The sequence below is a fragment of the Ochotona curzoniae genome, unplaced genomic scaffold (genome assembly GCF_017591425.1).
Source record: "Ochotona curzoniae isolate NIBS_2020 unplaced genomic scaffold, NIBS_Ocur_1.0 contig_3432, whole genome shotgun sequence".
Classification (NCBI taxonomy): domain Eukaryota; kingdom Metazoa; phylum Chordata; class Mammalia; order Lagomorpha; family Ochotonidae; genus Ochotona; species Ochotona curzoniae.
Window position 1 is genome coordinate 8,520,855 of NW_024465859.1, and position 27,880 is coordinate 8,548,734.

The window sequence follows — 27,880 nt, forward strand, 5'->3', positions numbered from 1 at the left end:
GGTAGCGCGGAAGCGAGCGGCGCCGCGAGCGGCCGAGTGTAGACGCAGGCGGTTCCTTAACCGGCGCGGAAGAGAGCTGGAGGTAAGGTGCGGGAGAGCTGGGAGCGGCTCTGGGGTGCGGCGGGTCGTGGAGATGCGTTCCTGGCTGGAGAAGGAGACCGGGCGGCTTGGGGAAGATGGGAGAGTAGAGTTGGAAGGCGAGGCCTGAGCGCGCAGGGGCTTCGGCTACAGCCGGGCCGCCCGCGGCCTCCACCCGCGTTCACACCCTGCTGCCCCCAGCTCGGACGTCTGCGCCGTCTGCTCTGGCTTTGAGCACCCAGTCCTCTGCACTAGCCGTCAGGAGCAAGATAGATAACGTCCATATGTATATATTTTTTTCTTCTCTTTTGTTCCTCCTGGTATAGTGAACACAGGTGCCCCTTCCTCGTGGTGTCGATCATTGTAATAGAACCGAACTTGGGACGTTTCCCTGATGTCAGCGCTTCCGCCGTGTGGGGGGGGGGTAGGATTCGTTACAGGGCAGTTAGGACGCAATGGCCTTGCTTTCGGGAGGGAAATTCGGCTTTGTTAGCGTGAGTTTCTGGCGCTTTCTGAACTTGTAACCATGCTGGAGAAGTTGTCTCCCCTGTGCCGGTCGCGCCACCCGGAGCTGGTCCCAGGGGATTCCTTGCCCTCCCAGTGGCTGGTAAGAAAGGCGACCAAGCACAAATAAGCCTGTGGTGAATGCTGTAAATAGGGAAGTGTTAAACACCGATTAACACTTGCCTTCCAAAAGCTGAGCAGTATTACAGAAAACCTTTCCCTGCCTTTGGAGAGTGTTGTGCAAACACACTGGAGGAAGGACCTGTCATTTGTCGTTGAGTAAAGCGTCCTCAGGTGGGCACAGGCCTTAGTGGCATTTAAAAGAAGAGTATGTTAGCTTTTCCTGACACAGAAAACCTGTTTCAAAGCAAACAGGCCAATCCAAAGGCATGCTGTGCAAAGTAACTTTGTAGGCGACGCGGTTTGACCCACTGACTTGGGTTTCTTCTTCAGAATGATCCCAGCAGTTTGACAGTTTGGGCCACATTCAGGTGAAAGAGAACTTTGCAGTCCTCTTGGTCTAGAAACAACTTCTCCGTGTTGAAATCCCTCTTCTGCACTCATTGACATTGATGTATCGAGCAATTTGGAAACCTCAAGAGTTTTTGAAATTGTCCCTAAATAACATGAAAGTACACTTTCATGTGTGAAAAATGGAGGATACGCTTGGTGAACTCAGAATAAGCTGGGAAGAGCTTAGTAAGAGGAATTCTTCATATAAAGTAAACTTTTTTTTAACTTACTCATTCTGCAAATCCATGTTTGAGTGTCAGGTGCTGTACTGGGCTTTGTGACTAACTACAGCTGCAACCTTGAGGTTCTTTACTTGTAGATGGGGTGCCAATCCACACTCCATGTTATAATGAAGATGAGTGAGATGGTGTTTGTGCTTGGTACTGAACCTGGCACTTTAACTAGCTCTTTTTAAAATGGTGCTATGCATGACGTATTTTTTTAAACTATTTTTACCTCTTTTATTGGCCCTGAGCCTTCCCATTTACTTAGTGTCTATTCTCATGCAACAGAGAAGTAATGCATGAAGATAAAAAGCTTAAAACCTTGCTGGTTGCGAGATGCAGAGCTTTTTATAAATATGTGACCATGTTCAAAGCCTCTGATTTCAGTAGTATGGATGGATGAAAATATTTTTATTAAATAAAAGATAATGTGGGGAAATATTCCATAGAACTCTATACAAAAAGAAACAAAAACCCTATTTTTTTTTCAAGCAATGGTACAGTGAAATTTTTACATGAAACGTTTCTACAAAAGGGCAACATGTGAGTTCACCTAAAAAGTAAGTCGTCATTTGGATAGATTTCTTCTTAATGGTTCTGACACCTTGGGCAGGAAAATCATTTGAACCCCTGACAGAATTTCCAAGAATATAAACAGTTGTTTTGCATTGTCACTTGGTATCTGTAGTTAGCCATTGTAAAGTAGATCAGGGATGGTATGAATTCAGAGCCCTATAAAAATCAGAGTGCAGAAAGTATGTAAGATGGTATTCTGAACAGTATGGATTTCTGTTAAAACCCCTTTCAATCTACCTGTCTTATCAGATTTAAGGCAACAGTTTTTACTAAAAGGGACCAAATGTACCTGTCTGTCTAGTTTTCTTACCTTTTTTAAAAATAGTTTTTGTTTTAGTAACAGACCATGACACACACTTAGCACACAGGTTTTTTTTTTTTTTTTAAGCTTTATTTTTATCGGAAAGGCCAATCAAAGCCAGGGGTTTGTTCCAGGTCTCCCACGCAGGTGCAGGGTCCCAAGGCTTTGGGCCATCCTTGACTGCTTTCCCAGGCCACAAGCAGGGAGCTGGATGGGAGGTAGAGCAGCTGGGACAGGAACCTGGTATCATGGTACATGCAAGGTGAGGATTAGCTACTGAGCCTTCTCATGGGGCCCTTTTAATGTGTGTTTTTTTCAACATAGATCATGCTTTGTAACTTTTAAAATTGATGATCTGAAACAGTGTATCTTAGCTTGTAATGCTATTATGAATAACATGGCACTTTTTATTTTTTTAATGCAGGTTCTCATTCTGGAAATCCTGGGGCTGGTACTGAGATTTTACATTCTACCAGGTTCCCAGCTGATGCCAGTTCTGGTTCCTGGGCAGTAAGTAGTCTGTCTGTCTTTCTTTCTTCCTTTCTTTCTTTTTCTTTTCTTTTCTTTTCTTTTTTTTTTTTTTTTAAGCAGTAAGCCTGGTAATCAAGTTTAAAGAAAGAACACTAGACAGACCAGAAGAGGCTCACAGGAAAGAACTGAGAGCCCAGTCTATTCCAAGTGCAGTTTTTATGGATATGGGTATGAGCCCTCTGTCCTCCTCTCCCCTATCTTGGAATGTTGTTGGGTGGTAATTTTCTGGATGTGGAGTTCCTGAAATTTTTCCCAGAACTTCGTAACAGACCTAATAGGTGAGGATGGAGAAGATTTCCCTAAGCTGCTGTCGGGGGGGCGGGTCAGACCCACCTGACAGGGTTGCAGCAATATTTTACCTATGTAACTGTTGGTAAGACTTGCTTCCAATTTTTTTTTTTTTTACCCTCATTCAACCATACAAAAGACCCACCCCATAAATGCTGGTTGTACCTGAGCCTTGCTTTTTACATTTCTTCCCTTATTCATCCATAGTAAATTACTGTTTTCTTTGGCCCCTGATACGCATATGGTCTTTTGTCTACCTGCCTACCTTATCATTCCCTCTCAAGATAAGCATTGTCCAATGGGATTAGCGTGGATCCATCTTCTCTGTTTTCTTTGAGTTGGCATATGGGCATGGAGCTATCTCTTTCTCACCCCCTTCCTTTTAAAAGTTTGTTTGAAAAGGTTATGGAGAAGGGGAGAAACAAAAAACTTGTTTCTTCGCTCTGCAGATGACCACAATGACCAGTGGTAGGCCAAACTGAAACACGGAACTTGGCATTTCATCTAGGTCTCCCATGTGACTGGCAGGGGCCCAAGCACTTGGGCAATCTCTACTGCATTTCCTAGTAGGCAGTTAGCTGGCAACTGGATCAGAAGTGGTATGACCAGGCCACAAACAAGCACCTATATTGTATGCAGGAGTCCTGTATGTTATCTGCTATGCCACAATGATGGCCTCAGGGCTTTCCTCTATTGCTGTCTGTCCCTTGGAGTTTGGAGGTGGCCTTGAAAAAGTTGTTCTGTGTACTACAGAAGGTTGCTCACGACTAGAAAGGTTAGAAGCGCTACCTCATAACCATCTGGAACTGGACAATATTTATTCTTTTTCCATCTCTCCTGGCTGTCTGTCAAATAAGTTACCAGAGACGGCTTCACAGAGGTTCTACATGAAGGTGGAGGTTCCACATGAGACAGAGTAGCAGTAAATTCATTTAATGAAGAAAGTGCACCTAACAGACCAGGCAGTCCTTTCAGAAAAGAACTGAGAGCTAGTCATGTATTTCTACCACTAGTAAGGAAAGACCTAAGCAGTTGTTATGAAAGAACATAGTGTTTTTCTGCCATTGAAGAAAACAAAATGAAGCTATTGGGCCACCATCTGAAGTGGGGGTTTGAGACCACTAGCTACACACAATCTTAAGCTACAGAGTTCAGGTTCTTGTCTTCTCATAAAAAGAAATCCTGACAAGAGACAGACTTTGCACAAACAAGCTAGCAACACAGTGAGGAGAGTATATGCAAGCCAGGCAGGCATTCAGAAAAGTTAGAAAGTCTAGTTTGTATTCATAGTGGAGCATTTCTAGTTACGGGCCCAGTGTTTCTCCCTCCTGTTCTAGGACGTTGCTGAACAAGGGCTTTCCAGACATGGAATTTGTAGGGCTTTATCTGTACTGTGTTGTTGTACCTAATAACCTGGCACAAGGGGGAAGATTCCTTCAAGACTGTCCCCAGGGGAAGGCTGGGAACCACTTACAAGGTTGTGTTATATGGGCCACACTTGTAATATATAAGTGCCGGGCTACTTCCCAAGTGTGCTTCTAGGTTGCTCCCTCATTCAACCTAAAGAACTTCATAATTTTTGTTCTTAGCCCCCTCTCATACACATAGATTAATGTCTACCTTCCTGCATAATGAGAATACCACCTGCAGGTGTAGAGGTGACCTGCAAAGCCACATATATTGAAAGATGTAGGGAATACAGGCAACTTCATGAGGGAGAACAGTCCTCACCTAAGTTGAGGATCTCCTGTTTTATTTGTTTGTTTTAATAGACAAAGGGTTAATTCTCAGGTCAGTGTCTGGTGTTGGCAGTGTTTTGTATGGGCCTACAGCAGTTACTGATCAGGGAATGTGTATCATGGCATGTGGTGCATGAAGGAAAATGACGCTTGTCTGAGTAGGGGGAAGTTCTCACCCTTTATCTGTGTTGAGTTGGTATGGAAGGTGTGCATATATGGCTTTGTTATTGGCAGCCTAATTTTGTCATTCACTATCTACCTGCCTACTGTTATCAACTGAAATAAAATAAAATAAAATAAAATAAATATTAATGTTTCTGGCCACACTGCCAGAACATAGACCAAAATGAACAGAAGCAAAGAGTTCTACAGTAGAATTTTAGCTGAGTGAAAGAGAAAAGAAAGATAACACTGAGAAATATAAACAGAGTAGGAGCAACTAGAGAGTGTGATTTTTAGGAGAAAGACAGTGATTACTTAAGGTCACAACATGAAATTTTGTGTTACTTGAGCTGGCCTCGCTCTTAAGCATTTCATGAGCAAACTAGTATTTATATCAGGAAGTTAACCTATGTCAAGATGCTGAAGTGTTAAGCTATCTTAATTCCGAAATGCATACTTTATATTCTCATTCCACTGAGTTTTAATCAGTGTGTGAAGTTAATTTTTAATGCTGCTGACAATTTATCTTCTGGCAGATAGGACATTTTAGTTTGAAATGGAATAATTCCTGCAATTTTGTTTATAAGAGGTTTCAGTCTTCTTTCAGCCATAAGTGGGAGATGGAGCTGGTACCAGGGGTAAGATGTCTGCTTACAGCAAATGGGGTCACCAGATAGAGCTAGTGGAGTTTTTAGATTTAACAAAAATATAGGATGCTTAACTAATCTTTAATTTCAGATGAGTAATGAATTATGAACATAACTAAAATAAATTATTTGTACGTCTGAAATTCAAATTTAGGTGAAGATCAGAACTGACAGTAAAAAATAATTCTGCCCAACACTGACATGTGAGAGCGTGTTGCCTAGTGAATCGTACAAGGGTAAGAGGTCCTTCTCAGCAAAGATGCCAGTCAAGGTGCACATATCCTGTGTCGGAGTGCCTGGTGTCTCTGCCTCCATTTCCTCATAATGCAGACACAGGGAGTTACCAGGGATGGAAGGTCTATTGTAGTTCCCAGCTCCTGTGCTTGGCTTGCTATTTTGGGAGTGAACCAACTAAGAGGAGCCTTTTCTCAAACGCACTTTCCTTCAAATATGTCAAGTTTTCTTTTGAAACTCTGTGCTTAGTGATGCAGTTTAATTCCTTCAAGTGTTTCTCCAAAAATTAACAGTGATTGTCATAGTAACTCAAAATGATTGTAAGCTACTTTTAATCATAGGGGTGTATTGAAAGTTAACTTGAAAAAGAAACAATTTAACTATGCATTTTCCCCTTAAGAATCTAGGTTAATACTGGTTTAGCATTAAAGAATTGTGGATCTCTTTGGATCTTGGGACAGAGAGCACTGTCACGTGGAAAAAGACCCAGGGGACCAAGGATCAGGAGGACAAACAAATTTATTGTAAGCTTTCCTTACGTCCATTCAACCTGGATTTCTAAACAACCCTAAGAATGGACAATCCTAAGATTACTTTGCCTGCAAGAAGGCCTGGTCTTCTAGTTAGTGAGGCATAGTTCACATAGTACTGTAAAAACACAAGGCAATGCTCCTAAAGCTCATGAACTTGAATTCTCTCCCATGGTCATTAGGCTACAATTGTTTTCCAAGGACTGAAAGCAAGCCTAGCAGGAGTGGGCCAGAGAGCACAGTGGCAGAACCTATTACAGTAGGCAGTGTTCCAATGGGCCTTTCATGGGCCTTCCCCTAGACACCTGGTACACGGCCAAGGTTCTCAGGTCAGGAGGTTCCCAGCATGCACCTCTCCAAGCCCCTCGCTGTTACAGAGACTCTATAGAGGGAAAAATATATCATTGTGGAAAATGAGCAAAAACTTACTAGAAATATTGACTCCAAAGAAATTAAATCAGTGATGTTTTTAGAAGTCTATTTAACCTCAGAACAGGTATTTAGTTCACCAGTGTAAATTACAGAATCTACTAATAAACTCTTGTGAGTTAGGCAATGTCTTGGCTAATGTTAAATTTAAAAAGTGAAGGAATAGAGGCTCTCCAAATATAAGGAAAATATTTTTAATGAAAATAAAATTCATACAAAGATTAAAGGGTAAAGATGTATTGCATACATTTTCTAAAACAAGTTAGCTAAGTCACAGGATACCAGGCCAGCCTAGGTTTTTACTTGATTATAAAGTACTATAGCAGTGACTTTAAATTGGTGCCATTAACTTACACATATAAAGAATCCCTGGCATTATCACCTTAAGTGTTTAGCAGTTTCAGTATTGTGCTATGGCAGAGTTGGCCCAACTTACTTTCTTTTGGTTGTAAAGCTAAAAGAAAGGCCCGAGCCAGATTTGTGTCCTGTACAGCTATTTCCCAAGATGCCTTACCATGTGGTTTAAGGTTATTTTGCAATTCTATTTCTGGGTCTTTTTTCTTCTCCTCAATTTACCAACCTAGTTTCTGTTTGAAAACTGTAATTTTGTGATGTAAGCCCTTTTTAATTCATATGACTGGAACCTGTGTTAATTTTGAAATCTGATTAAAATTAAATACTGTTCTAACTGGAGCTCCTCACATGGGTGCAGGGTCCCAAGGCTTTGGGCCATCTCGACTGCTTTCTCAGGCCACAGGCAGAGATCTGGATGGGAAATGGAGCAGTTGGAAGACAAACCGGTGTCCATAAGCGATTTTGGCATAAACAAGGCAAGGACTTCAGCTACTAGACTACTGCACAAGGCCCTCAAAATAGCTTTTGCATTTTATTTGAAAAATTACAAGTAAGATTTATGGAAAAAAAGTGAGGCACTTGTACAACTACTTAGCCTTCTTTTTCTTTCTTTTTGATTTATTTCTTTGTTTGAAAGAGCAGAGAGATCTTAAATCTGTTGTTTGACTTCCCAAGTGGGCACATCAGTCAGAATTGGACCATTCCAAAGCGAGGAGCCAAGGATTTCAGCCTGAGCTCTCATGTAGCAGGCAGAGGCCCACGTACTGAGAATACCTGCTGTTTTCCTAGGCACATTGCTGGAAGCTGTCTGGAAAGCGGAGCAGCTAGGACTTGAGCCTGTACTCTAGTGTGGGATGCTGGCATTACAGACTACAGCTTAACCCTCCGAGCCACAATATCAGCTCCCTCAGGTTTATTTTCTGTAACTCTTTGAAAACAAAAATGTACTTTCTCTTCAGAAATATCAAAGAATTTGATGTCTATCATTTTAGATGTTGGTGGTTGCATTTATAAATCATATTGTGTGTATAAAATTTTATCAGTGATGCACTCTCTCAGCTGCTCTTTCCTCACCTCTCTCAGCTTTGTCCATGTTGATTCATTTAATTCATCTTTAATTCATTTTAACCTATGTAGGAATCCTTGTATGAAAAACCCGTAATTTCTGATTCTTCACAATTAGGGCATTTCTCATATGTCACTACCAAAAGCAATGGATGGTGAAAATCTTTCTATATAGCTTGTGCTTTTGTGGAACTACTTTTCTTCAGTAGTCATCATGAACTGAAAAACTTTCTAAGTCCTAGAGTGTACACTGCTTCATGCTCAGAAGAAAATAACAAAAGCTTTCTAAACCAGTTACACCAGCTTCTGTTCTACCAGTGTATAAGAAGCACATAAAATTATCCACTTTTTAATGATTTTTTTTAATTTGTTTTTTATTGGGAAGTCAGATTTAAAGAAAGGAGAGACGAAGGTCTTCCATACACTAGTTCACTTCCCAAATGGCTGCAACAGCCTGAGCCGAGCCGATCTGAAGCCAGGAGCTTCTTCCATGTCTCCCACATGGCGGCAGGGTCCCAAGGCTTTGGACCATCCTCCACTGTTTTCCCAGACCATAAACAGGAAGCTGGAAGGGAATTGGAGCAGCCAGATAAGACCTGGCACCCATATGGTATCCTGGCCCATGCAAGGCAAGTACTTTAGTCACTCGACTACAGCACTAGGCCTAGAAGTATCCACATCTTATTCAACACTTAGGATATCAGATTTGAGTTTCTCTAATTGCTAGGGAGCTTGAGCATTTTTTCATGTCTGTTAACCATTTGGATTTCTTCCTTTGGAAAGTGTCTTCTCATTTTCTTCGCCCATTTTTTGATTGGTTTGTTTTTGTTATGGTTATCCTGGAGTTCTTTGTAGATTCTGGATATTAGCAGGTTTTTTGTTAATGCAAAGTGTTTCAGAAATGCAACCTAATTTACATTTTCCTGAGAATTGTTAAGTAGACGTTTTTTGTGCATATATGGATTTATTGCTTTTCTCTGTGGATTACCTATATATTTGCTTAGGGTTTTTTTTGTGTTTTTTTTTCTTTTTTCTTTTTTTTGCTGGTATCTTCATCTTTTTTTTTAAATTGATTACATTTCATTTTATGACACAGTTTCATAGGCTCTGGGGTTCCCCCAACCCCTACCCCAGCCCTCCCCCCATGGTGGATTCCTCCAGCTTATTGCAATGTTACAGCTCAAATCCAATCAAGATTCTTTCATTGCAGACATATACCAAGCATAGAGTCCAGCATCTTATTGTCCAGATACATTCAACGGTTTCTTGGGGAGACCATCTCTGGTCTGAAGGCTGAATTGGCAGAATATTTGCTTAGTTTTATAATGGATACTATGTCACTTTCTAATTGAGTTTTAGAAGTCAGAAGATTTCCTAGTATTTGAGACAGTATCCTAACAATAACTTTAAATTGTCTTTTCCCTTTCTTTAATTGAGATGTGTATAATATTGATAAGTAATGAAATATGGCATTCTTTGTCTTAAATATTTTCCTGCTTGAAAAAATATCCCATATTCTCATGTCAAAAACTCCTATACATATGTTCTCATAAATTTTTACAGACTTTTTCAGGTTTAATTCTTTAAGACATCTAATTATGTTTGTGCAAGACATTTTTATTTATTTTTATTTATTTAGAAAATCAGACTTAGAGCTATCCAGCCAGGCTAAAGCTGGGATAAGTTAGGTAGATAAAATCCAACTAACTAGTGATTGTAGTACTATGTACCATATACCAGGCCTTCATCTGTTTAACTATTTGTCCATGGTATGTCAATACTAATCTGTTTTAATTTCAGTAGACTTATGGTAGAAGGGTATCTTATTTTCAATACAGATTTCCTTGGGTCTTAGATCTACTATGTACATCTGCTTGCTATATTCCAAAGGTGTTGGAGATGAAATATCCAACGGGAGTTTGATTGGAATAGTGCCGAATATAAATTTCTGAATATTACATATTTCCTAGAGTCACATTTTACATGATATTTAACTGCTTTTATTTAAGATGTCTTTTTTTAGTTATTTTTGCTAATAAAAGCTTTATATATTTTTTGTGTAAGATTTAACATATTTTGTTGGCTATCTTGTAGTGTCTTTGGTTTACAGCATCCCAATTGAATTATCTGACTAGTTTTAATAGTTTTTTGAGCTATTTTATTTCTCAGGTAAATATTCATATTATCTTTGAATGTTTTTTTTTTCCTTTCTATTTTAAAATGTATTAATTTTTGCCTAAAAGGCATATTTTACAGAGAAAGGAGGAGGGACAGAGAGAGATTGTCCATGTGCTGGTTAACTTCTCAGATGGACACAACAGCCAGAGCTGACCTGAACTGAAACCACTAGCCAGGAGCTTTTTCTAGGTTTCCTACGTGGTTGCAGGTGCCCAAGTAGTTGGGCCATACTCCATTGCTTTGCCAACTACACACAGAGCACTGGATCAGAGTGGAGGAGCAAGGGCACAAACCTGGTGCCCATATGGGATGGCAGGGCTAGCAGGCAAAATAACCTGCTCAAGTCCCCAATCAATTCTTACACTATTTAATGTGACCTTAAGTGGAAGCTCTTAAAGCCAGTATTGCTTTGTGGTTCTCAATTCTTGGAGAATGCTTTTCTCATGTTTGGTGATTATAATGTTTATTGTAGACTTTTGATGTTATTCTTTGTATACTTCTATCCTTTTTATATGATGTTGAGTCTTATTAGATACTTTCTCAATTTCCCATATAAAACGTAGCTCAAATATGATTCTTTAATGTTTTCTCTAGGGTGATCAGCGTATGACCTGCTAAGGAGAGGTTCTAGACAAAATAGAACTTGGAAATTTGCTAAATCAAGAATGATGGATCCGTGTTCAGTTGGAGTCCAGCTTCGTACGACAAATGAGTGCCATAAAACCTATTATACTCGTCACACGGGTTTCAAGACTTTGCAGGAATTGTCATCAAATGATATGCTTTTGCTTCAACTTAGAACTGGAATGACGCTTTCCGGGAACAATACAATTTGCTTTCATCATGTAAAAATTTACATTGACAGGTTTGAGGATTTGCAGAAGTCATGTTGTGACCCATTTAACATACATAAAAAACTAGCCAAAAAGAATCTGCATGTGATCGATTTAGATGATGCCACTTTTCTGAGCGCAAAATTTGGAAGACAGCTTGTACCTGGATGGAAATTGTGTCCAAAATGTACTCAGATAATCAACGGGAGTGTAGATGTTGATGCTGAAGATCGTCAGAGAAGAAAACCTGAATCAGATGTATGTATAAGAGTCATTTGTTTTTTTCTACTAATGACTTCCAGATTGTGACATTTATTTAATTACAAAAAATTGTATTTACCTCATTGTTCATTAGCAGACCATTATTTTAACATTGGAGGGTTGAAAGTAAGTAGTGTAGCCAAATACTTCTGCATACCTAATTTTGGAAAAAAACATTTTAGAAACTGTTGCTTGAGAATGTCAATACACCCAAGATGCCAAACTGCAGCTTGTAGTGCTTCGATATTAAAGGCAGCTTTTAGCGCATTCTGGCCAAATCAGTGCTTCATCAAGATTTTTTTTTCTGACACGTAGCTAAATGGAACTTGCCAGCCAGCCAGTCTTTAAAGCAGGATAAGTTCCTCTTTTATGATGGATCTCAAAGTTACTGCTCTAGAAGGAACATCAGAGAAGTGATTTAGAACAATTGTTTTTTTATTTCAATCTTTGTTTGATGATGTCCAGTAGTTGTTGAAGTTTTGAAAATGCCTGCGAGTTTCTTGGCTTCCGTCTTTGAAGCCTTATTTCATACTGTCATCGCTAATTTCTGGACTCCCTGTAGCCTAACTGCATTTTTACTTTGGAGAGTATTCATCATTATTCTCATGCCTGCGTGCAAATTATTTAATCACATCAAAACATTTTATAATTCTTGCTGCTGGAATATTTTTCTCCTTGATGTAACAAGCCGAATTAGAGGTATTTAAAGCTTTGAACTATACATACTGTTTTTCTTTTGCTTGCCTCACAGAGGCTTATCTCCAGGACCCAGTGTCCTCTGTAGTTCATACCATTCTGCATTCATTCTGATGCATCATAGTAAAGGTCTTTGCCCTTATTTGTTGCTTTTATGGGAAATATTACAGGCAGTGTTCTTTCCCAAAAGCACAAAGCTTTTTCAAAAAAGCATATTATTTGCAACCATATTACTTTTCTGCTCTTAAAAATATATAAAATGCAGTAATAAAACTTTTTCCTTAATGGCCCAGGGTCATCTGTAAGCATCTCGGTTATGTGTTCATGGATTATACGATAGTTTTCTGCCTTCTCCCAGATTGTGAAGCAGCCTTTGCAGTTTTTACCACTTTATGTAATATGCCAGAGACCAAAATTATATCATGAAAATGTCATTAATAAATTAGCCAGCTATCTCTGAATAGGGTCCAGGGTTTTGTTTTACTGCACTTGAGTTCTAAAATTGTGTGCATATGCATGTATTTCACACTGCTAGGTTGGTGTATGATCTGGATGAATATATTGTGGATATTAATATAGTTATCATCTGAGTTAGCGACTTCTTTGTCTTTTTTTTCAGGGAAGAACTGCAAAAGCTTTGAGGTCATTACAGTTCACGAACCCAGGAAAGCAAACAGAATTTGCCCCAGAAACGGGTAAAAGAGAAAAAAGAAGACTTACCAAAAATGCATCTGCTGGTTCAGATAGGTAGGCTGTATGTTGCCTAAAGCGTTTGTTAACTTGGTGCTTCATATCTGTTTTGTCCCCTTATTTTCCTCTCACATTTCTAATTTTCTGGGTAGACATTTTTAAATTGGATAATATAAAATGAGGAAAATTTTCCTAAGCCTTGATTTTTACTCACAGATATTAAGACATCTATTTCAACTATAAAAATGTGTTTCTAAAGGGTGGAAATGAAGTGGCAGTAATATTTTTGGCATGAGAGATAACTGAAAGGCGCTGGCATTGTGGTGTTTCAGATACAGCTGTATCCTCCAATGCTGACATCTCCTAACAGGTAACAGTAGGTGTTCCTATCACTCCACTTTTGATCCAGCTCCCAGTGAATGTTCCTGGGAAAGCAGCAGAACACAGGCCAAGTACTTGAGCTCCTGCACACAAATGGGAGACCCAGAGGTTCTTAGTCTTGGCTGTGATATCCATCTGGAGAGTGATTCAGTTAATGGAAAGCTCTCTTTTCTTTTTGTTTTCTCTCATACTGGCTTGTTCTTCTCTGCCTGTTTAGAGACATCTTCCATTGCAAACCACAATGGAAGGGGTTGAGCCAAGCTGAAGCGAGAGACAGAGGCTTCATTTCAGCCTCTCGCATGGGTTTAGGAGCCCGGAGATTTGGTTCATCCTCCTCTGCCTTCTTATGCATATTAGCAAGGAACTGGATTGGAAGTGGAATAGCCGAGACTTGAACCAGTACCTATATGGGATGCCAGCATTACACACAGCCATTTTTAATCCACTTCTGTGTAACACCAGCCTCAATAAATTTTTAAAATCCCTAAAAACATATGCATTTGGATTAAAATTTTTTAAAAGAATTAATCATATAATTGGCAAATGGATTCTTGAGTTGTAGCTAAAATATATTTTATCAGAATGTACGATTTTTCTTTTTCACATGTCTGAAAGCATTATTGTACAGTCAATAAGATGAATAGGTGAACTGCGTAATTTAGAATATGAATCTAAACTGTGGAGCATTTCTATGCTATTGGCAAACAAATGTTAGTGTAATTACTGAGGCTTAAGTGCAGTCAACATTTCTACTAGTGCATTTATGCCAGCTGTTAAGGTGAAAATAATTTAAAGTTGAATGATTTAAATATTTTCAGGCCATGTTTTCTGGAGTTCATTGAAGAACAGAAAGCAGATTAATTGAAATATAAAAGCCTACAGGGTGATATACTGTACTACAAATAACATGCTCTATGGAGGTGTTTGCATTAGTGATAAGACACCTCTTCAGACGCTCACCTTCCACTGATGTGCAGTCCCAGCTGCCTATTAATGTGTACCCTGGGAGACAGCAGGTAATGGCTCATGTGGTTGGGTCCTCACCACTCAGATGGGAAACCTGGATTGAGTTCCTGCTCCAAGCTGTTGTTAGCATTTGAGGAATGAACCAGTGAATGAGAGCTGTGTGTATGTAATTAAATACAAATACACACACACATACACAGACATATGTATTTATTTAATGGAAACTGCTTACAAAGTATGACCAGTGAAATGAAGCACCGCTAACTAGCCAGTGGGTTTTTTTTTTCTGTTTACAGTAAAGGAAGAAAATTTTTTTGACAAAAATACACTTACCTTTTGAACAAGGCTCTTGTCCATTCCTTTGCTATTTACATGTAAATGGACTTGAACGTTTTTGGGATTTGTAGAATTCATTTGTTACTGATGTAAAATAAATCTGGCAACTTACATACCACTTGACAGAATCTCATCTCTAATACAGACTTCTTAAAGATTTGTTTATTTTTATTGGAAAGTCAGAATTACAGAGAGGAGGCTATACAGAACGATCTTCCATCCGCTAGTTCACACCGCAAGTGACGGCAATGGTTGGAGCTGAGCCAGCCAGGAGCTTCTTCCAGGTCTCCCAAATGGGTGCAGGGTCCCAAGGCTTTGGTTGTCCTCTACCACTTTCCCAGGCCACAAGCAAGGAGCTGAAAGGGAAGTGGAACATCCGGGATACAGACAAGCACCCATATGAGGTCCCAGCTTCAGCCACTAGCCTACCGCGCCAGGCCCTATAAAATTCTTATGGCCTTAAATATTTTATTGGTTTTCAGTTTAAAATATTCAAAGGCAGTGTTTTTGTGAGATGTAATTCATTGTGTCTTACTTCTAGACAGGTGATACCGGCGAAGAGTAAGGTCTATGATAGTCAAGGCCTCCTGATTTTCAGCGGCATGGACCTCTGCGACTGCCTTGATGAGGACTGCTTGGGATGTTTCTATGCTTGTCCTGCCTGTGGTTCTACCAAATGCGGAGCCGAGTGCCGCTGTGACCGCAAGTGGCTATATGAGCAAATTGAAATCGAAGGGGGAGAAATAATTCATAACAAGCATGCTGGGTAATTTGTAGTGTTGAACTAAGATGTTTGCAATGGCCCTCATTCTCTTTCTAAAGTTCTGTCTTTCTAAGATAGATTTTAAGCTTGATTACCAAATGACAAAGATTTAACCACTTTAAAATGTACTCAGTATGCTCTGGATGCCTCTCCAACATTCTCAGCAATCAGCTTTAAACCTCCATTGGTCAGCTTAAAGAAGTGAAGTGTAGACAGTGCTCAATTTGCATAGTTTCCATAGGCACACATTTTTGTGAGCACAATTTAGCTAAAAACACCAAATCTCCTAACAGCACAGTTTAGCTTCATATATCACAGGATATTACCGATTTGTGACTGCATCAAAGGCCACTACACTTCTTTGTGATGAGGGACCAGTCATATTCTTTGTAAATTCTGTGCATGATTGTTCCTGTTATCTGTTCAGTTCACTCACAGCAGAGCTTGTAGTTGCACTGTCACTCAGGTGACATTTCATACAAGTGCATAATTAGAAGAATTGACCAATTAAGATGAAATGCAGTCAAAAAATCAAGTGATAACTGAAATTTGAATTCATGGAGTAGTAGATAGTATCAGTTGTGACAAGGTTTTTACTACTTTTGTTTTAGATTCCGGATATGTATGTGGAGGCATTTAGTGAAGGCAAGCTTAACAAAAATGAGAAACCTGATGATAATGAAAAGGGTGACTGTATCCCAGTCACCTTCAAAAAAGGATATGTAATGTAGTTACGGAAGTATACAGCATTGAAAGCACAATGAAATGGGTGGACGATGATTCAAACTTAAAAGGAGTATGATGACTTGTTATGGAATACAAATAATTCTCAGTATCATACATAATTATTTGATAGAAAAAAATGGCAACTTCCATTCAAACCACTAAGTTTTTACAATGATGTAAAACACACTAATTAATAGTATTTAAGACTGCTCTCATTTTCTTCGATATTTGTGACTGACAGAATTTTTAATGTTTTGACAGATTTTAATGGCTTGGAGCACTTATAATTTCCCCCATAGATTATTCACATGGCCTTTCATGACTGTTTTTTTTTTAAAGATTTATTTTATTTTCATTACAAAGTCAGATATACAGAGAGGAGTAGAGACAGAGAGGAAGATCTTCCATCCGATGATTCACTCCCCAAGTGAGCACAATGGCCGGTGCTGCGCCAATCCCAAGCCAGGAACCAGGAACTTCTTCCAGGTCTCCCACGTGGGTGCAGGGTCCCAAGGCTGTGGGCCATCCTCGACTGCTTTCCCAGGCCACAAGCAGGGAGCTGGATGGAAGTGGAGCTGCTGGGATTAGAAGCGGCACCCATATGTGATCCTGGCACGTTCAAGGCGAGGACTTCAGCCGCTAGACCATGCCGCTGAGCCCTCATGACTGTTTTTATGGTCCCTTAATATCATTGCAAAGGGAGGACTGCCTGCAGCCTGGGACAATGCCTACTTCAGGGAAATTATTTTGATTCAACTAATTGAGTGTTAAGTATTTGGAAATCTACATGTCTAAGTGATTAAAAAAAATATTTTTCTTACCTTTCGTTGTACCATGCATCCTCTAGGAAAATTTGTTCTTGAACACAAAAGGCTTGAAAATTCTCCTTAAGGGTGTGATAATGAAAAGAAAGCAGAAAAGTACTGAGTTGGGCTGTACCAGGAAGCAGGACCTCAGTTCAGATCTATGTGAGTAGCAGGGTTGCAGTCCCATCACCTGCTGCCTCCTGGAGTTCACATCAGCTGGAAGCTGGGACCAGGAGGGAGGCTCACACCCAGGCACTCCAATGTGAGATGTCCTTATTTCAACCCATGATCCAGCTGCTAGACAGACCAAACCCCTGTCCCAGAAACATTTCTGGTTGGAGAAATGGCTTTAGAATTCAAATCGCTGAATTCCAGCCATGCGTGGTAGGGAAGATCCGTTATTTTAAGACATGGATAACTTTTTTCGAGGGAAAACTGCTTGAACAATTTTGGTAATGTTTATTCACGTCCATTTTGGGAGTCAGACTTGTAATGGTAATATGAAAAGCTTAGAGAGGGAGGTACAGCTAGATTGAGAATAGACTGCTACATGAGTAAAAGCTCTGTTTTGGAAAAATTACATCACAGTTCTAGTTCAGAATCCAATAAAATCTAAATCCTCATTCTTTGTATATTTTCAAGTGTAGCTAAATAATTTCAGAATTTTATTTGAAAGATAAAAATAATACTTAATAGTTAAGTTCTTTGTGTATAGCCTATTAGAAAAGTTAGTGTAATGCCACTGACACTGATCTTACAAGTGTTACCGAAAGTAAAAAATGCATATGTAAATTTGAATAAAGTGTCATTACATGTGATATAATACCAATTTTATAAATAAATATAAGGAACGGGTATGTACCTTTGGAATATCATGTTATTCTATTTTTGAAATAGTATGTCTACTCCTATTTAGCGAGTGGAAATACAATGTGACAGTCAATTCTAAAGCTACTTTCCTGGCATAAATTTTAAGCAAATAATTTTCAGCAAATACAGTAACTGTTAATTGAAAATATAACTTGGTAAGTTTTAGCTTAGTTCTTTTGAGAAAATAGTTATGAAAAGCTGATGAATGGTGTTATGTAATTTCAGAGACAAGTACCTATATTTGTATGCTCCAAATAGGTATATTCAGAACACCTGAGCATGCTGAAGTACCAAATATGCTGTAACCTATTTGATTTTTTTTAAAGTGACTGAAGTATAGTTCAATTTGGTATGTAGTAGTATTTGGTGTGTAGTATTTTAGGTGGGTGAGTTTTTTTTTGGTTTTTGTTTGTTTGTTTTTTTAACACTTTAGAGCAGAAACCAGAGTATTTCAGTTCTTAAGGAGGTGCTAGTGCCTGAAAAATCTCATTGTGGTCTCTTACGCCCTTTTCACATCCAAAGTTGTGTCACGGTATAGAAAAGTGAGATGTCTCACCTGGACTTCCGTTATAGTTACCCTGCTAGAAATAGCTAACATCCTTGTGCAAAATTCTTGTCACCTCTTAGTTTTTACTGACATCTGCTGGTATCTTTGTGAAAATAAACTGCTCTTTGCTGCTACTACTTCTGCCTAATCTCTTTACTTCTGAATGGAAACTCTGAACATGTAGTTATGCAATAATACCCTGCTGAAGTGGGAATTTAAAAACATTCCTCAAAGTAAAATGATTTCTCTGTGTAGCATACTTATCACCTTTCCAGAAGCAGCTGACTGTTGCTGGCTTTTGTCTTCTTGAAAATATGAATGAGGAAACGGAACTGGACTTAGTTACTTGAGTTGATCGTTTTCTCTTTTTTGCATGTGATCAGCCATTAAGTGTTTAATATAACACAGTCACCAGATGGACAGTTAGCTTTCCTCACATGAGAATTAACATCACCCAAGCCCCAGGGTAGAATGGCTTGTTTATAACTCAAGTCCTGGGATGGAACTCAAACCTAGTTCCCAAATAAGAGTGTCTATATTCATTTCCTGGCTTTGGCTGCTGCCACTGGCTTCGTTCTAATGCATATTCTAGAAGGAAGCAGTAGTGGCTTGTGTAGTTGGGTTCCTATCACCCACATGGGAGACCATGATTGAATTCCTGGCTCCTGGCTTCAGTGCAACACCCAGCCATTACAAATAATTGGCGAAATTAGTTAGGGAGGTGGGAACTTTGTCATTCTCTTATTCTCTCCCAATCCCATGTGTCTCCAGTTTCAAAAAGAAACACACTCATGCCCTTTGGAACTTTTGTTAATAAAGGACAACAAACAGTTATGACCATCACAGTTCCTGCTCTACATCCTTGCAGAATTTTTTTCATATAGTTCTTGTGGGTCTTAATTCCTGTACACAGATATAGCATGTCTTGTGGTGATTTGACATGCTAAGACGCCCATAGTTTAAGTTACCGTTTGGAATGGGGGATGTTTTCGTCTTTCTATTCGTACTACCTGCCTTCAAAGCATTTAACATATATGCAATGTGTGAAGTATTCCCTCTGTGATCCTGTGATTTCATCTCTAGAAATTAGTCCTAGGTCAAGGAGAGTAGAAATTTTTTAATAGTGGGGTCTGGTTAATTAACTAATCAGACAGTTGGAGGAGCATCCTTGACTCTTGTCATTTATGATGTAGTGCTAACAACATTAAACTTAAGAGTCAGGAGCTCCACTTCTTTTTCCCTCTTGCCCTTACACGAAACTCAGCTTTCTGGTTTTGAAGAGATAAATATGAAGTGGTGGCCCTGAAGACAAAAGGGAACTCAGCCTAGCTCCACATTTTCTATATGTCTTAATCCATGTGGGCTGCAGCAGCATACTTCCATACATTGGTGACATAAAAACAGCAGGAATATATTTCCCAAAGCTCTTGAGGCTAGGAAGTCCAAGATCACAGTACTGGCAGGTTCACTGTGGAGAGGTCTTGCTTTATCATTCATAGATTGTTGCTGTGTTGCCAAAACCTCACTAGTAAAAAGACCAACAGATTCCTTGATGTTCAGATTCCTGAGTTCTCCATCATGGCCCACTGACTTTCCAGAACCCTAGCTCCAAACACTGTTACACTGGGGATTAGATTTCTGCATCTCAGTTTGGATTTGGGAATTACAGATAGCCCATGCACTATAATTCTGCATGGGTGACTTGGGTGCTTGACGACTTAAATAGTTGGGGCTGACATTTTGGCACAGTGGGTTAAACCACTGCCCATGACACCAGCATCCCATATGAGCACCTGTTCCAGCTGCTTCATTTATTGCCCCAGCTCCCTCTTGTTGCACCTAGAAGGGCTATGGAGGATTGCCCAAGTGATGGGACCCTGCCACGCATGTGGGAGACCCAGATGCAGTTTCAGGCTTGTACATTGGACCAGGCCCAATCCTAGCCATTGGGACCCCGTGGGAAGTGAGCCAGCAGAGAGAAGATCTTTGCTTCTGTCTCTCCATCCTCTCTCTTGCTGTAATTCTGCCTTTCAATAAGTAAATAGATAAATGTATATATATTTTTAAAAAGTATTGGGATAGGTGCATAGCCTAGCAGTGAGATGCTTATTAAGATTCCCCTGTCACATATTAGAATATTTGGTCTCACAATCTGGCTCTAGCTCCTCACTCCAACTGTCTTCTTATGAAGACCTTGGAAGGAAGCATTGATAGCTCAAGTTATATATAAGTGTGTGTATACACATATATATACACACACAAAAATTTTAAATAGTTGCTTTTGTACTGCAATTTTATAATTGTGATAGACCTAGTACTTTTTCACAGATAGCATGACTTAAAAAAAAGCTAACAGTTGCATATTTGTTACATATTGTCTTGGTTCATTTGGGCTGCCACTGCAAGATAGCTTACAAAAAGCAGAAGCATATTTCTCAGAGTTGTGAAGACTAAAGTTTTATGGTCAGATCATTGACAGTTCCTGTATCAGGTGAGGGCCAGCTTCCTCGTAAACAACTGGCTTTTACTTTGGGCCAACCATCGGTGGTCTGTCCCCATGAACTAATCACTAGTTAAAGACCCTCACTTTCTAATAACTTCACCATGCAGGTAAAGATTCCAACAAATGGAATTTGGCAAGTTCAGAGGATTCAAACTATAGCAGCTGCCATTACCTTCCATTTTTTTCATGTTTCCTAATTGATGACTACTTTTGTCATTATGTGGTAGAGGAAACCTAGGTGTCAAAATATAGCTAACTTAACAAAGGTCACAAACCTTATACATTGAAAAAAATGAGCCAAATAAAGTTTGACTCTAAAGTACCAGGGCTGACCAATGTGCTTTATAATTTTTCTCCTTTTTTCTTATTTGTATGAAGTTATTCATGTCAAGATTCATTGGAACTGTTTGGTTCTGACCACTTAGCAGTTACTGCAGTTTAGTTTTTAAATGTTTGTTCTGTAGATAAAGATGTTATTTACTCCCATTCATATTTTTCAGCTACCTCCATAAAAGTGGGTGGGAAAATATTAATCAGCAGGTTCTGTGAGATCTTTCTGCTTGCATCATAATAGGTCACATTAATGAGTAAAATACATGCCTGTTATATGTTAGCAACAGCCTTTTATTGTGTGATTGGATGCATAACTGAAGTGTATTTTTCGTTTTATTATTTAAAAATCCATTGCATTTGTCTCCATTGTATGATGCTCTTCTGTCCAGGAGAGGGTGATGTTTTACAACAAACTTACAGTAAAATGGTCCCACAGTTTAGAGAAGCAAAGGTTTAGAAAATGAGTTTTGTTAAGGTTAAATTGAAGGGTCATTTGCTTAAGTGTCTTGAGAGATAATTGTTTCTTCAAAATATCATGTGGAAAAGAGCAAAATGTTCTCTTTCTTGCCCACTTCATTTTTATGTAAGTTAGTGTTTCAGTTGAAAAAATCCAGTTCTGTCTTGGAGTGCAATTGACAATTTCAGGACCAGTTTTTTCAGTGCAAAGAACACTGATCTTGGGATCAGATAATTCTGGTTTGATAGGTAAGTGTCTTAACTGCTAGGTTAAACCTACATCCTTTCACTTTGAATTTTAAATAAGCAACAAAAATATTCTAGCGTATCTCAGAATACTTAGAGAACACACAGGTATTACATGATAGTAAAAAAGGTATTGAATTAAATTGAAATTTAACCACATTCACTGTGTTTTTATTTACCAAATTCAACAATCTTAAAATCTGCTAGCAAAAGAAAATATCAAGAAATTAGTTTCATAGTTTCAAATTTCCATTAATAATTTTTTTTTAATTTCTAGGATCCAGGAAAAGTAGTATGGATAATAGTCTGAATTTTTGAACAAGCAGCCAATGAAAAGATGGAAGAATTTTTCCTTTAATGTGGACTTAGCAGTTTCTGCTCCCTATTGCAGTCAGTGCAGTCAATACAGTGCTTGTCTTAGAGGTTAAGTCACACATCGGGACTCCTGCATCCCATATCGAAATACCTGGGTCTAAGTCCCAGCTCTGCTTATAATTCTACCTTCCCTCAATTGCATGCTTTGAGAAGCAACAGGTGGGACCTCAAGTAGCTGTCTCTACCTTGCACGTGGGAAACTTAGAATGAATTCCTGACTTGTGGCTTCCCAGAGAGAAGCAGTTAAGGGGAGGTCTTCCCCACCTCCTATGTGTGTATGTATGCATATGCCTCTGATATTTAAAAGATAGAAAAGGGAAATATATATTCACATATATTCAGTAAATTTTGTTAAAATATTTGAAGGTATAGAAAAGTCTATTTCATAGAAGAAGCATGAATGCAGAGTTAAAATTGACAGTGCAATCTAATCTAACCTATATGTTGCTACCTTTTCTTCCTCTCCCTGCCCCGGATAAGAAAATTCAGTCCCTTTCTTTCTTCTTTGAATAGAGAACGTGAGGTTGACCAAGTTGCAAAAAAGAATGAGGAGGAAAAGTATAATAAAATTTTGCTTGCCATCTTGTGTCTTCTTTTCAGAAAGAAGGCCAAGCCTGAGCTGCATCCAGTGCCAGCCATAGGTGCCAGGGCAGATGTGAAGGTAAAACCGCTCTGCAGTGAAGTAGCCACTAGGGAGCTGTCAGAGGCAGCCCAGCATCTCGGTCCCTTGACTCTGTTTCATTCATTCTCATTTCCTCAGGTGAATCATTGCCTGGCTGAATGCAAGGCGGCACTAAGCAGGGAGAAATGGCTGTGGGTCTTCTCACTTTGCTGGTGTTGGCTTTGGATCTCACACTCACACCCCAAACCCAGCTGCATCAGCTCCCAACAAGTGCGATAGATCATGTGGACCCACTTACGCCAAAGAGTTCATTGTAACTTAACCAGAACATACAGATGATGACACCTCGGAGAGATATCATTTGTAAATGACAAACATGGCTGCCTTTGACTGCCTTTTGTACTTCAATGTGGAGCTCCCGCACAATATATTCCATCATATTTGTAGTAGCAAAATTTGGAAACTCTAATTTTCCACCCAGGAAAAAACACTGGAATCACTAATGGTGCACCATTTGTGTATTAATATAATATAGACAAATAAGCTTTGGGGGAAATTTCAATGATACGGGCTATCCTAATGCATAATTTTATATTTTTTTAAGGCAGACTGTGAAGCAAAATAAAGGGAGAAATTTCCAAATTTGAAAAAGAGTAGGATGTACTGGAAAACCCCACCCCAAAATGTTAGCAAAACTTGTCTTGCAATTACCTGCTTTTTAATATTCTATAACTTTTGTAATTTTCTGTACTAAACATGATTACTCTTACAGGAATGAAAATATAGCATTATGTAAAGATACTGAGGTTATTACTGCTAATCATTTGTTTTCCTTCTCATATAGCAGATGAACAATGGCTGTATGCCTGTATTTACAACCCAGTTTTGAAGGACCTAGGGCAATTCTCTGAACTCATCCTCATTTTTTTTTATCCTACAAGAAAGAATAATGCAAGAGATGGAAATTTCATTAGGAAGTTGTAATGACTGAGATGGTGCTTAGTCCAGTATTGGTACAGATGAAGCAATCTATTATAGTATTAAATGCAAACTATATAAGGAGTTACCTAATTCTAGCCTTGGCCTCTTCAATCTGTTCTCCAGATCTTTGATTTCATCTTGTTTTCTTCCATCTGTTTCTGTATAAGCAGTTGAATAAGATTTGACTTTGCTTCATTTTGATACAAAAATTGGAGATAAATGAACCGTAGACCTTACTGGAAAATGGATTCCCAAGGATGGAAACTGAAAGGAAGGGGGAGTGGAAAATGAAGGAAGAAAAAGCAAGAAAGCATGATACAAGTGGGAGAAAACGATAACCCCCTGTCTGTCAGAGTGAAGGGTTTTGTTGTCTGTCTTCTGGAGTTACAAAGCAGGAGAGATGGGGCTGAATTCCATCAGAGACAGAGGACCCTGATTCTGTGTCCTCAGGAGGAATGCGTCTGGGAAAAATTGAAATGTTCTTGCTTGGGCCATCCAACTCAAGTCATCACTAACACATCCTGGTGGACAGAGAAAGCAAATAAGTTTGAGTCAAGCATCATGAACCAGGGCAAAAACTTCATAATTTAAAACTCTTTCATAGTGCTCTTAGCAGACTTAACTCCAGCAGGAAAGTCATAGCAACAGAATCCCTTCAGAACAACTTGAGAGCTCCCGTGCCAAGGCCATCTGTACAGATTCTGACCATGATTGAGTTTACCAGCCATACTCATCCCTTCTGCTGTCCTGCCACATGCTGTAAGAGTCTAGTCCCTTTGCACATGGCCAAAGGAGCCAGATACTATCTATCAGATTTGCTGGAACACATCAAGAGAAGCTCTATAACAATTTTCTGAAAGACAGGCTTTAGAGAGAGTCAAAATAGAAGCCATCTTGAGGCTCTGTGTGCGTGTGTGCATGCACGTGTACATTTATGATCTAAAAATTGAGTTTTTTTTAAAAAAAATGTTTTTCTAGTAACAAGTCTGCCAAAACCAGGCTGAATTATAATTCTGACACTGTAGGGTTTGAGTGCTATAATTGTTAACCATTTTGCAGGTGAATAGATGCTTTGTGAGATAATTTTGCTTTGTTCACTTTTTTGTTGTCCACAGTACATACAACATTGGTTGGTATTCAGTTGGTGCTCAGTAAGTATTTTTTTTTTTTAAGATTTACTGTTTTTATTGGAAAATCGGATATACAGAGAGGAGGCAAGACAGGAACATCTTCTGTCTGCTGGTTTACTCCCCAAGCAGCCACAGCTGAGCTTCTTCTGAGTTTCCCACATGGGTGCAGGGTCCCAAGGCTTTGGGCTGCCCTCGACTGCATTCCCAGGCCAGAAGCAGGGAGCTGGATGGGAAGTAGAGCTGCCGGGATATGATCTGGCACCTGTATGGGATCCCAGGGTGTGCAAGGCGAGGACGTTGCCATATCGTGCTGAACCCAATGAATATTTTTAAATTAATGAATGAACTTCATATTCGTTCTAATAATGATTGAACTGTGTGCAGGATTATGCATTTACTTAAGTTTATGCAGGAATATGAAGATTATACCCAGAATGACCTAACTTCAAAGGCTGAGTTCTCAACCTGTGCCTCCAGTTAACCTCTTAACCCATAGCTTCACTAGTCTGAGGAGAAGCATGGCCTTGCTGGTGGAGGCTTTTTCCTGTAAAGCACTTAAAGGTATTATGTCATTGGAAATAATTAGACTTAGAGTGATCTCTCCAAGGTTGGTGTTTAGACATTACTGGCAACCCAGGGCTTTCCTGATTTACTCGTTGGCTGTGAAACCTGGATCCTTCTTGATGACATAATTCTCCAGGCCTTCAATTACATGGAGTAGTCATTGGCTACTTGGCAAGCATCTCTAGGTACAAACAGACATATCACTAGAGGTAAGCTTGAGGGCTTTGAAAGTCTCAAAGAGTGGTGATTAAAGAAGTTTCAGCTAAGAAATTATTAAGATTAGGGCTTTACGGATTAAATGTGAAGTCCATAGCTTTTGGGCTCTCTAAACTTTCTATGGTGAATATATTGAACTTGCATTCTTCTGTGTCATGAACATCAAGTACTCTTGAGTTTGTCAAAAAGAATTAAATGGAAAAGAATTTTAAAAAAAGATAGACAATTTCAGTTTAAGCAGTTGTTGGGTGTGAAGTGGACACCACAAGTCTGGGACAAAGGTGGAGATGAGCCTCATCTCTGACAGACCACAGGGACGGCAAATGCCTAAGTAGAAGCCATGTGACAGGCCCCACATTTCAGCTCCAGCTCCACCTACACACTAGCAGTGTGACATTAGGCAAAATCACTCAATTTCAGGAAGGACATTTAGCCTAGCAGTTGAGACACCACTTGGGATGTCTGCATTCAATACTCAAGTGCTTGTGTCTAAGTCCTGTTCTTCTTCCGATTCCAGCTTCCTGTCAGTGCATATCCTGAGAGACCATAGGTGATAACTGAAGTAGTTAGATCTCTGCCACCCACATGGAGGACTCAGATTACATTCCATGCTTCAATCTGGCCCAGTTCTGGCATTGTAGCCATACATATTTGATAGTAAACTGGAGGATGAGAGAGATTTCTCTTTGTCTCTCATTTTGTTGTCTGCCTTATATATTTTTTTAAAAAATTATTCAGTGTCTTTGATGCCAGCATCTCATTTTTCAAAGTGTCAAGGACTGCTCATAACTTTCAACTCTCGCATAGTTTCTTGGTGAGGGCTGAGAGCGCCAGGTAAACACCTGGTATAGGGTTTGAATGATCGGTAACATCATTGGGAGATGATTATTATGGAAAAAGATTTAAAAGGATTCATTGGTGAATAAACCCTTCTATCCTTGTTTAGCTTTGTGAAAAGCTAATGTGATTTTGAAAGCCTCTTGGAGAACTACCCATGATTATAAATTGTTGCCTTGAAAATAACTTTGCTGACTTTGCAATAAGTGCACGTCTGTGAGAAACAATTTAGTGGCTAAGAGCATGAGTCCAGGGAGACACACTGACAGGATCTACCTGTGTTGTATGACTTTGGTCAAGTTACTAAGTCTCTCTGTTTTTCCAGGTTCATTTCTGAAAGGGGGTGTTAATGAAGATTAAATAATTTGGGGGCCCGGCGTGGTGGCGCAGTGGTTAAGGTCCTCACCTTGCACGCCCGGGATCCCATATGGCGCCGGTTCTATCCCGGCAGCCCCGCTTCCCTTCCAGCTCCCTGCCTGTGGCCCGGGAAAGCAGTCGAGGACGGCCCAAAGCTTTCGGACCTGGCACCCGTGTGGGAGACCTGAAAGAGGCTCCTGGCTTCGGATCGGCATAGCATTGGCCGTTGCGCTCACTTGGGGAGTGAATCATCGGATGGAAGATCTTCCTCTCTGTCTCTCCTCTCTGTATAGCTGCCTTTCTAATAAAAAATAATAAAAATAAATCTTTAAAAAAAAGATTAAATAATTTGGTATGTATAGAAGTGCCAACACAGTGTAAGAAATGTTTTCAGCATCACTCTTTCATTTTCTTTCAGGGATCTTCTCAATTGGAAGAATGGAACATAAGTACAAACGTTACATGGTCAGATGTGGGCATTGGGGTTGGAAATCTGCCACCTGCAACACTGGCATTCTTTATGGATGCCAACTGAATTCTCAGCTTCTTCACCTTCGATACAACTCCTTGCCGATGGTCCAGGAGAAGCAGTGAAGATGGTCCAAACACCGGAGCTCATGCAGTCATGTTGGAATCCTACAAGATTCTGGCTTTGGTTTAGGCCTGGCCCAACACTGGCCATTCCAGCCATCTGTTGAGTGAACTTGTGGATGGAAGATCTCTCTCACTCTCTACCTTTCTCTCTCCCTCCCTCTCTATAACTCTGCCTTTCAAGTGAATAAAATAAATCATTCACAAAAGAATATGGGTGATGATATAGGGAGGTGCCTACATCTGGGCGTGATTGAAAGAAGTCAGACACTTGAAAGTGGGAAAGGTTTCACAAAACTTGAACAATAGAGTTCTCAAAAGAATGTACTCCAGGCAAAACAAAACAAAACAAAACCTATGCATTGGCTTATGAGACTTAGATTAACCCATTGGGGAGTAATGGACTATTTTATAACTCTGGTGAAGTGGGTGACAAATATC

At 39.6% G+C, this 27,880-nt stretch overlaps 1 protein-coding gene across 5 annotated transcripts; it reads left to right on the forward strand.

The window, feature by feature from the left end:
* On the forward strand, positions 1 to 27,647 carry LOC121156394 (ADP ribosylation factor like GTPase 14 effector protein). 5 transcript variants are annotated; one of them, XM_040980023.1, is made up of 7 exons: positions 7 to 82; positions 2,621 to 2,706; positions 5,718 to 5,799; positions 10,948 to 11,444; positions 12,763 to 12,890; positions 15,058 to 15,282; positions 27,267 to 27,647. In XM_040980023.1, exons 4-7 carry the CDS (start codon positions 11,019 to 11,021, stop codon positions 27,295 to 27,297), a joined length of 810 nt encoding a protein of 269 aa, XP_040835957.1. In that variant the 5' UTR covers positions 7 to 82; positions 2,621 to 2,706; positions 5,718 to 5,799; positions 10,948 to 11,018; the 3' UTR covers positions 27,298 to 27,647. The 5 variants fall into 5 exon arrangements, with proteins under 5 accessions (XP_040835954.1, XP_040835957.1, XP_040835958.1 ...); XM_040980020.1 differs by lacking the exon at positions 5,718 to 5,799 and having other exon boundaries at positions 1 to 82; XM_040980024.1 differs by lacking the exons at positions 5,718 to 5,799; positions 27,267 to 27,647 and having other exon boundaries at positions 15,058 to 15,290.
* Positions 27,648 to 27,880: the final 233 nt, after the last annotated feature.

What these genes read in the sequence shown, in the direction of transcription:
- LOC121156394 (XM_040980020.1), top strand. Translation starts at nt 11,019, where the DNA reads ATGATGGATCCGTGTTCAGTTGGAGTCCAGCTTCGTACGACAAATGAG. An exon ending in GCATCTGCTGGTTCAGATAG is followed by an intron (nt 12,891 to 15,057) that starts GTAGGCTGTATG and finishes TCTTACTTCTAG; the next exon opens with ACAGGTGATACCGGCGAAGA. An exon ending in ATTCATAACAAGCATGCTGG is followed by an intron (nt 15,283 to 27,266) that starts GTAATTTGTAGT and finishes ATTTTCTTTCAG; the next exon opens with GGATCTTCTCAATTGGAAGA.